General features: G+C 30.3%; 1 protein-coding gene across 1 annotated transcript; it reads right to left on the reverse strand.

The window, feature by feature from the left end:
* Positions 1 to 428: 428 nt before the first annotated feature.
* Positions 429 to 3,505, reverse strand: LOC100800533 (sugar transport protein 12). The gene is made up of 4 exons (XM_003516558.4): positions 3,264 to 3,505; positions 2,509 to 2,834; positions 1,426 to 2,055; positions 429 to 1,076 (listed from the first exon to the last, which is right to left on the reverse strand). The coding sequence occupies exons 1-4, from the start codon at positions 3,457 to 3,459 to the stop codon at positions 618 to 620; spliced, it is 1,611 nt and encodes a 536-aa protein (XP_003516606.1). The 5' UTR covers positions 3,460 to 3,505; the 3' UTR covers positions 429 to 617.
* Positions 3,506 to 10,923: the final 7,418 nt, after the last annotated feature.

Genomic DNA, 10,923 nt, shown 5'->3' on the forward strand with positions numbered 1-10,923 from the left:
AACATTTGATATGTATAAATATCATAAGTGATATCATTTCATAGGAAAAAAATATTTGATAAACATTCACAATGTTATTACCAAACAACTAGGGAGAGAGAAAAAAATAATTAGAAAAAATATCACTTTTAGAGTATTTATGATATGATAACAAAACAAGTGAAAAATCCGTGTGGAGGGAAATAGATTTCTCACTTGTCACAGTAATTTGTATCTTTGGGGTAAATATTTTTTGGGTTGTTTATTTGGGTAAAAATTTACAATTTTTGTATTTTTTTGGTAAAAAACTACTCTCACAATCTTTCTACGCCATTAAATTTTCTATGTAACTTGAGAAAGTTAGATTTCAATTTTCACCTTCCTATTTGAACAATTTTGTGAGAAATATAAATTAAAATGGATTTCAGGTCACAATAGAAGTCTTTGACTATGGCATGTAACTCCACATTTAATCAAGTTGATAATCAATTGTTAAAGGTCTTTGCAGTATACAAAGTGAAGATTTCATCTTAAAATGTTATGTACATTAGAGTATCATAAAGAAAGCTAGGCCAATAAATTCAAGTTGTTAAAGCAGACGTGGATAAATCAAAGACTGAAACCAACACAACTAGTAATCAACATTTGGAGTTCATTTTGTCGTTTTGGATGGGGTTGTCCGACTCCAAAAATTTGCCCCAGATGGGGTGTTTCTGCCAAACCATACTCATTTCCTCAAGTGGGATGCCCTTTGTCTCAGGCAATAACTTGTAGATGAATAAGGTCATGATCACCACAAAGCACCCAAAGAAGATGAACAAACCAAACTTCATGTGACAGAGCATTGATGTGAAGAATTGAGCTATGAAGAAAGTGCTGATCATGTTGACACCAACTGTGATACTCTGAGCAGCAGGTCTAATCTCAAGGGGAAAGATTTCACTAGGTATCAACCAGCCTAGAGGACCCCATGACCAAGCAAAACCTGAAACATACACACAGATGATCCCCACAACCACGATTGCATACCACTTAGGCAGTGTACCTGGGTTCCCATTTGTGCCAAATGTAACCGCAATAGCAATTGTCATGATGATCTGTTGCCAAAACTAACCAAATCAGTGAGATGGAAAATGTTGGTGTTTGAATGGGGGTATACAAAATTAATTTTAATTGAAGTTGATTTTACAAAATTGATTTTGATGTTAAGTGATTTACGTTTGGATATTTTTCTTCTAAAAGAAAGTTATCATTAAGATTCGGTATATAATTTTTTATCTGATACAAAAATTACTCTTAAAATCGTTTCAACCCAAAATTATTTTCTTAACACAAGATCGAATGTGAGTATTATAAAATCACGTTAATGGGTATTTCAATGTAATTTTAAATTATCTAATGTGAATCCAAACACACTTTATGTGGTGAGGAGAGGAGTGGAAGTACCTGGCAAATCAACATTTGAGCACCACCCTCCAGGAAAAGGGTGCGTCTTCCAAATTTATCGACAAGAAGAATTGAAACCAGGGTTGAAACAGGTTTAAAGCTGCCAATGATCACTGCAGACATGAGAGATGCCCCGCTTCCAAAACCAATTGTTCTGAACAAAATAGGAGCATAGAATGTGATCACATTCAAGCCAGTGAACTGTTGGAAGAAGGGAATGCAAATGGCAAAAACAAGCTGTGGCCTATACTTTCTATCCATCAAGGTTCTCCAAGGGTGTTTCACATTCTGTGAGGCTTCACTAGCAGCAAGTATGTCCCTGAATTCTGCATCAACTTCAGTTGTACCACGAATTTTTACAAGCTCCCTTTTGGCATCTTCATGAAGACCACGTTCAACAAGGGAGCTTGGTGAGTCAGGAAGGCAAAATGAGCCTATAACAAAAATGAAAGCAGGGACTGCACCTAGCCCCAGGCTTAAGCGCCATCCCTGACCATTCAGTATCTTGGAAAAGTAGTAGTTGAAGAGATTGGCCACAAAGATGCCTATTGTGATTGACAATTGGAAGCACATGTTTAGAGCTCCACGGTATTTATAAGGGGCCATCTCTGACACATAGATTGGAACTGACTGAAAATACAAGTGATTATTGGTTAGCAAAGGACTGTAATCAAAACAGGACTCAATTGAGACCTATAGAAAAGAGTAAGTAGTAGTGTAAAGGAATTTTACAATAATTATTTTAAAAGTTGTCAGTATGGTTGCTGATCAGTTGACAAAGTAAAACCCTAATACGATTTCTGATTGATCAATTGAGTAAAAACACTATAAAAACCTGGTACGGTTTTGATTGGCCGATAGAGTAAAAACACTTTACTCTATAAAACTAAACTAACGTACTCTAGTGTCTGGAGGATCCTCGCAATACAAAGGTATGAGAGAGGATCATTGTATGCAGTCTTACCTTTGCATATACAAACAGGCTGTTACCGACTTAGGCACAACTTTACCACTATGTGATAGCTCGCCCTCAAAAACACTTTACTCTATAAATATAGAAATTAAAATCTTAAGAAAATATACCTGATTGGCACAACCAATGCCAAAACCAAGCAACAACCTGCCAACAATAAGCATCCAGATGCTTACAGCTAATCCATTGAGTAATGCACCTGCCACAAAGAATATTCCACCCATAATCATAGTTGCACGTCTTCCCAACATTCGGGTTATGCTGGATGCCCCAAGACCCGCAGCAAGAGCACTTAGATAAAGGGAAGATGTAAACAGTGTCAGTATCTGACTGTTGAATTTGCAGTACTGGTTTGAAGAAGGCTTCACGTTAGACTCCTTTTCATATACAGATGGGAAGAACTTCTTCAGGAAGGAATCCATGGAGGTCACTCCACCTATGAAATTAACACAACAAAAAAAATCCCACATTCGGAAATTTCATCAATCAGAAAATATGCATCGGCTATATTCATTTCAAGATTAAAACAGAAACAAAAGTTAATTACAAATAACATCAAACTAAGTTTTTATTTTTATCTGCAAATGTTAGTTTGTTAGCAAAAGAAATCGAACTGACAACCTTTTTCCTCTTCCTTTTTCCCTTAGCCATTCAACACACCTTATATCTCCTCTGACCAAGATAAGTACTGTCTTTAAAAACCCAAACCCCCCATCCTTAACACACAATTCACCAGATAATAATGCGATAAAAACCCAGATATCAAACCTCGTTTCAAGATTCAAACACGGTCAAAATGGGAAATTAGAAAAGGATTTAGCATCAAAGCAAGAATTTTTAAGCAAATGTTGAAGATTGGATTTACCTGAAACACCATGGTCATAGCCAAAAATCAACCCACCGGTGGCCGCCATGATACAAGTAAGAACCACCCTAAGGGTGAGTTTTGCCGGATACTTGATTGGAACTTCCATGAATTTTTGCTGAGTAATAATATCCTCAGCTACAAGTTTTGGAGAGGTGAAGAACACATTAGCATTATAGTGAGAAGATCGAAACATGTACTAGACAAAGCTATTTATAGCATTTTAGTTGTATCTTTCCTATCCACCTAATGATTCTATCATTATATATGGAAAGTGGACAGCATAGTAGTTTGTAAGGTGAAATTATTACTAGAATTTTTTCACACACTAGAAAACAAACGAATATTACCGAATACCAACCGTTAAGGAGAGTGGGAAAAGGAGAGAGAAAGACTTGTAAAGTGAAACTAAACTCTAAATTAAACTACATTGTCACATGAATTTTTTAATTAAGGTGGAGGTAAGTGACAACATTGACCCCGAGTTACTTGCTAATGCTTCGTGGTAAAACTTTTATTTTAATTTTATAAAATACTTCATTTGAGTGTACAAAGTTGATTGGATTGGATGTAAGGAAAGGTACTAGTTTCTAGTTGAGATAGATGTTAAATTTGGGGTATATAGGATTTATTTGTGAAAATAAAAAAAGACTGATGATATATATTAATTAAATTTGTTTGAGCAAAACAATATTTAATTTAAGGGATCTTCAAAAAAAATTAAGGGGATTTTAAAAAATAATTATACATAGTTAATGAAAATTGGATAAGCTATTCAGTTCATAAAAAAAAATAATAAGTTATTCAGAATGTAATCAAAAGGTAGAAATTACATAAAAAGATCTACCACTTGAAATTATATAAACAATGGCTTGGACCAGAAAAACCTCCGTCTAATTAGCATAATTTTCAATTCTTGTATGATTTTGACAATTTAATACAATCATTTGTTTAATCAAATACGGTAGACCTTTTTGTCTTTTGTGTGTAGTATACCACTGCACTAGGTATCTAAATTCAGTGTCCGTGAATTAATGAATCACCTTACTAATCAAATGAAAACGAGGTGCGTAACAAAAACCTAAAACTCACCATCAATCATTTTATACCATACGTAATTTGAAATTAAGAAAAATTAATAAATAAATAGTTGAAAGTAAGTGATGCTATGGATAGAATGGATATAAATGCAGCATAAAGCTACAAGAGATAGTTATGACAATCCAACAACAGATAAGAAGGAAATATATTTTGTTGATGTGAAAATTATTTGTACGTAAAGGGTATGAAAATTATTTGTACGTAAAGGGTATAAAAATTTATCAAGCAACTGTAAACACAAATCATAGTAGTTTATGTCCCTTAATTAAATAATTTAGTGTTTGAATTCAGAGTGATCTTTGGATATAGAATAAACTGTATTGAAATTTCACTACCCTTAGGAGCATTCACGGTCTCCAATAAAAATTACATTTTTTTCTGGCAGGGACAATTTCATAATATTAATATGAAGCGCAGAGAAAAAAGAAAGTATAAGAATTTAATACAGATAAGATCAAATTCAAGAAATACGAGAGCTACTCTCTCAGAAAGTAGTGTATAGTGTGGCTGTGGCACAGTACTATAGAGGCACCAATTTAAATTTTAAGAAATGAAACAGTGTTGGAATCTTTGCAGTGTGATTGCAATTGGACCGTGTGACTTGTGAGGTCCCATGTTGTGAAGTGTGAACAGAGAACTAAATTGGTGGAGTGGAGGCAATCTCTTTCTTTCTTTCTTTCTTTTTTCTTATATGTAGGAGTGGAGGCAATTTCAAGCTTTGAAGCAACGCAAAAATCATTAGACTATAAATGATCGATCGTAGGCGTGGGGCATTGCGTTAATCATCATTATACACTCATTTGGTATATATATATATATATATGCATCTATTAAAGGATAGAAATGAATGAGAGAAGAGAAAATGTATCATCATTATACACTCATTTAGTATATGGAAGAGACGTAATTGGTAATGTAAGTATGTAACTTAATAAAAGGTATAAAAAAATCCGTTCAAAAAAATAAAAGGATAGGTGGGGAAAAAAGGGTAAAGTATTGAGCAAGTATATAAATAGGGTAAGTATATATTTATGTATTTCTTTTCTTTTATTTTCTTTCTATCTATTTTTTTATCACTTTCTTGCTTACATATTATGGGTTAATTAATTTTTTTGTAAGGATTAGTTTGTCACACATTGAAATTATAATAAAATAATTTAATAATTATAATCATAAAAGTCAATTTTTTATATAAAAAAAGAAACAGCTAATTTTATGATAAACTATTTAAAATAGCTTCTAATTTTAATGAGATTTTATATTCCTTTCAATTTCTAATTAGTGAAACATATACATGAAAAACTAACAAAACGATTTATATCAATTATCACATCTTTTATTTGCATTTTTTTTTATGTCTTTCCTATACCTATCCACCCAATATTGAGACGAACACTATACAGTAATGGTTCCCACAAGAGAAGAGGATGCAGACGCGAGTGCTGTGCTTAGTCAATTAAGCACTAAAGTTTTTTATCAGTCACGGGCGGGGAGTGGGCCTAGCTATATTCACCCACATTTGACTTGTGCAACATGATTATTTACACGGGACATATATTTATACTTGCACAAAAATCATAATTTGTAATAATCCACTTAGCTAATATTAATCATAAAAATCATACACTAGCAAAAGAAAAAATTGAATATCAAAATTAATTTTTTTATTCAAAATTGAATATCGAAATTAAATAGACCGGTCATCAACATATCAACTTAACGGAATCATGCACGTACCCCTACATCAGTTCTAGCAATTAATTTCATTAATTGCTTTTATAATGTATAAAGAATTCTTTGTAACTTAAAAGCTTTAGCTCACGTGAAACGAAACTCTTCTCAATCATAAACAACTTGAATTTGACCGTACCTCAAAAGTTCAACTTTCAATTTAATTTAATTTTGTCATCCTCTTTCCTTAGCAAGTCTTTCACCAAAAAGATGTATATCAACTGGTATTTTTTTTAGTTGTTTTATTCAACATTTCTTGCCCGCTGATATTAAGTTAATTAATATTGAATGAAAGCACGCTATTCAATATAGAATTTAATTAACTTTATAATTAATAGAAAAAAGAAAAGTTACAAAAGTTGGGTAAGGTAGCACAAAGGCTTGTGTTTGATAGACCTCCCAAGGTTTTTTCATTTGCACTTTAGTTCAGGGATGGAAAAAAATCTGCATTCACGAATAAAATCTGCAATGGATATAAAACAAGTAGTGTTGATGGATAACCGTGGATACGAGTATTTCAGGTAACCATTAGTTAACGAACTGGTGAGAAAGGATATCCGTCACACACACATAACCATAACCATAACCATAAACACATAACCATAGGTTATATAAAAAAAACTCTAATCTATCTGCTCTACACTTTGCTCCTCTCTTTCACATAGTCACTCACTAACGCTCACGTGATGCTCTCCCTCACGCTCACGTGATGCTCTCCCTCACGAATCACAGACTCGTGACCTCAGCCAACGACGCTCTCCCTCACAGCCTCGCAACCCCCGCATCGTACCGGCCGGCAAGTCACTTCTAAGCAGAAAATTGAATCAGTTGAAATTGTTATTATTATTTAGACTTCAGGAATTGAAGATGAACTTCTTCTTGGACTTATGTCTTAAATAGATTAATTTTATTTGAATTAGTGTTTTAAAGAGACTAATATTATTTAAATTTATGGACATGTTTTAAAGAATCTAATTCTCATGAAATTGTTCAGCATTATATATTTTTTTCTTTCTTTTGCTAAAAAAATATCTTTTTTAATATTTACAGATATCCATATGAATATTTGCGGGTTTATAAATATCCACATAATTATATATGTAGATACCTACGGGTTAACAAATATTTTAGCAAATGGAGTGAGGTAGCAGTTAGACACTACGTGTGCCACCCCGTGTTCGTTGTGATCCCTACTTCAGTCATGGGAGTGTTGCACTGAGTAAGGAAGAAAGAAAAACAAAACAAACGAACACTTAATAAGTTCTGAAGTTACAACTATATTAACAAAGTTTCATGTGACACCTTTTTTAATAAAGTTCTGCATTTGGACTGCGGGTAGGAATTTTATGCACTCTATTGGGATCGGAAATTGCGGTACAACGCGATTCGCGGACATGGTTTTGTACAGTGACCCTCCGTAACAGACGTGATTTATATAAATTGTTTCAGATATATTACTAGGAGTTTTGGTAAATAGAATACTGTTAATATAGCCAAAATTTGTTGAACTATCACGATCAGTTTAGTGATAGAAAATTTAGATAGTATGTATGAATAGGAGTGTTATAGGTAGGTTGAGTTAGATTTGATTTATTTTGTTATTCAGCCAGTTAAAAAATCTATAATTTGGGACGGCTTGGATTTGTATTTTTTTTTTTTAGCCCAATCTGATCATAAACATATTTTGATCGGATTGGATTGAATTAATTGGTTTGAATATTTTAAAAAAAAGTATTAAAAAATTTAAAATAATAATTTGTATTTGTCTACATTTTTTTAAGTATATAATAACTCAATACAAAAAATTAATTTGTAAAAATATTTGACTAATAGAATTAATGATTATAGTACTAATACCATATTAAAATGTAAAAATATAAACAAATTAAGACTAAACTAAAAATAACTTAAAAAATCATGGGTGGTTTAAATTTATAATTTAATAAACTATGTAATCTAAAAATTATTAATATGTTTTGTATTTAATAATTAATTTATATATATAATAAATTAAATTATATAATATGGGTTGAGTTGGATTGGATCAAGTTCAAGAAAACAAAATTCATTTCTCAACAAGTTCATGATCGGATTTTAATCAGATTGATTCAGATTAGACTCAAACACTTTAGAAATCCAACTCACTATAATTGGATCGGGTTGGGTCAGAGGTTAATCCGGACCTGTGAACAATCCTAATCCTATGTATGAAGTGATAAATTCTAATATTAATGTGACTATTGTATTAAAAAAAGTTGAAAAATTGTCAAAAAAAAAATTATTTATATTATAGTAAGATGATATTTCTTATTTATATACATTAATTTTTGAGTTTTTTTTATAAGGTATTTGGTAGAAAGGAAAGAAATTAATAGGCAATTAATAAGGTGGATGAGAATAGCAAAGAGATAAATAAGCAAATAGAAAACAATTGGGTTTGATCTTATATAATACATCTTTTGGGAGAAGCAATGAACTTTTGAGTGTGACTAAGTTTCAAATAAAAAATTAGTCTAATAATTGATCCAAATACCAAAGTTTGTGAGTTCCACTGAAAAGTCAAATGACCTAATTAAGATGGTCACTGTTACTTTAATTTGATTGAAATTTGTTATATATATATATATATATATATATATATATATATATATATATATTTATAATTACGTCAATTTCACTCTAATTTAATAAACCTCACTCATAATTTTGTATTTTTGAAATAAATTATAAATAATAAAAAAATGTATTAGAAATTACTATAACTCCTCTGATAAGGTTTGTCAAGGTATAAACACAAAAGGTCAAATAAAACCAACCTTAAAAAATAAACAAACAATTTTTAAAAATTTTCTATATTTTTTCAATTTCTAAATTTTCATTAATTTGTTGTTTCTTTTTACTTTTATCCTAAATATAATATAAAAAAAATCCTCTCCTATTTACTCATATATTTTTTAAAATGTTTATTTCCATTTTAATCAAACAAGGAAGGAAATTAGTAACAACGCCCCAGCCCAAAAGGAAACTTCCAAATATGCTATAATCACTGTAACACTAACACCCCTAATTACTAATCTTCATCACGCATAAGGACCCAAGCCAAGATAAAAATAAATAAATAAAAATAAAAGCAAAAACAAAAACAAATGTCGATCGCTCACTGTCACTGACAAGAGAAAGCGGTGTGATGAGATGATGCAAACGGTTATCAAAAGCAGATACTACAGGAATTGACGGTCGTTCCAAGATGGAGAAACGACGTCGCTGAGCTCGTGTCAACGGCAGGGTTACAAGTCATTTGCGAGGAACATAACTGCCTCTTCTTTTACTATATCGTTTAACACGTTAACTATTTTATTCTACTTATTATGTTTTTTAAAGAAAAAATGAAATTAATCACATGATTTTATGGGTTTTGATTGAATTTTCAATGGATGAATTATATGAATCTGTGGATGAATTATATGATTAGAATGAAATTAATCACATGATTTTAATCACATTATATAGCATCATATAATAATAAATTAAAAAATAATTTCATTCTCATAAATGATAATATAATTTTAGGTAAATTGTTTCTTCTCGTGAATTTACTTGATTTAATAAATTGTTTCTTCCTGGTCCACATACACAATTTTCTTTTTCATTTTTCAATAATTACTGCATGATATTTAAATAGTACATTATTTGAAAAATAAATGAAATAATAATTCCGATAATTAATAATTAGAAAATATCAAGATTATTCGTTTCTAACCAAATACTATAACCTAGTAATAAAGAGTGGATTTTTTAATGAGAAAAACATAGTTGAAATGAAAGATCCAACGATGATGATTTAATAAGGGAGTTATTAATATATATTAGTATTATTTAATTTATATTAACCTTTATTTTAAAATTTAGAATTATTACATGGTAATAATTTTATTAGATCAATGTTTGAGTAATTTTTATTTTAATCTATACTCATAGTTACTACTTTAATACAGTTAACGTGAATTTTTTTTCTTCTAAATCACGTAAATATATTTTTGAAAATCAAGTTAATGTGCAATATTTCAATATTTCATAATTTTGAAATTTTGGGTAATATTTAACGTGCCATATTCAAAAAATATGACACCATTGAATAATGAGATTTCAGAAAATTTAATAATTATTTAATTATTAAAATTATGAAATGTCAATTAGTACACAAAGATATTTCAATATTATTATTTGTAACTGGTAAAAGTGCAAACTTTAAATATTTAAATATTCGTAACTACAGAATAAAATAATGAAATATAAATCTTTTAATTTGTAATTTTAAATTTTAAATATTTGTTAAATAAATATTTTAATGTGAAATATTCAATTTTAAATATGATAAATAATAAATGTATACCATTTATAAGCATGAGATAAAACCTTTTTGTGTCCAGTTATTATGAAAATCAGTGTTTATATATTGATTGTTCCTACTACTTACTTTCGCTTGTTGTAAGTCACATACATACTCATTTTATACTCTTATAAGTGACATCCATCGAGTACGAAAAGGTAATGTTAGCCATAAAGGGAAGTGCATGATCTCTTTTTACGAAATTTAGTTTTACCTCTATTTGAATTGCTAACATTTGAATTTAAGGAAATGACGGAATAGAAGAGAATAAAAGGTTTTTACAAAATATTTCTTAGGGGTCATTTTCAACACGGATGATAACGACTGTCGAATCGATTCAAAACAAATAAAATTATGAAATTATGCAATATAGGATTAACCTAAGTCGACTCAGAGATACAATTCAATTTGGTTCCTACTTTAATTCACTTATAAACA

The sequence above is a fragment of the Glycine max genome, chromosome 1, assembly GCF_000004515.6.
Source record: "Glycine max cultivar Williams 82 chromosome 1, Glycine_max_v4.0, whole genome shotgun sequence".
In the NCBI taxonomy this organism is placed as follows: Eukaryota; Viridiplantae; Streptophyta; class Magnoliopsida; order Fabales; family Fabaceae; genus Glycine; species Glycine max.

What these genes read in the sequence shown, in the direction of transcription:
- LOC100800533 (XM_003516558.4), bottom strand. Translation starts at nt 3,459, where the DNA reads ATGTTTCGATCTTCTCACTATAATGCTAATGTGTTCTTCACCTCTCCA. An exon ending in GCATTGGTTGTGCCAATCAG is followed by an intron (nt 2,056 to 2,508) that starts GTATATTTTCTT and finishes TTGTATTTTCAG; the next exon opens with TCAGTTCCAATCTATGTGTC. An exon ending in CTCAAATGTTGATTTGCCAG is followed by an intron (nt 1,077 to 1,425) that starts GTACTTCCACTC and finishes TTTTGGCAACAG; the next exon opens with ATCATCATGACAATTGCTAT.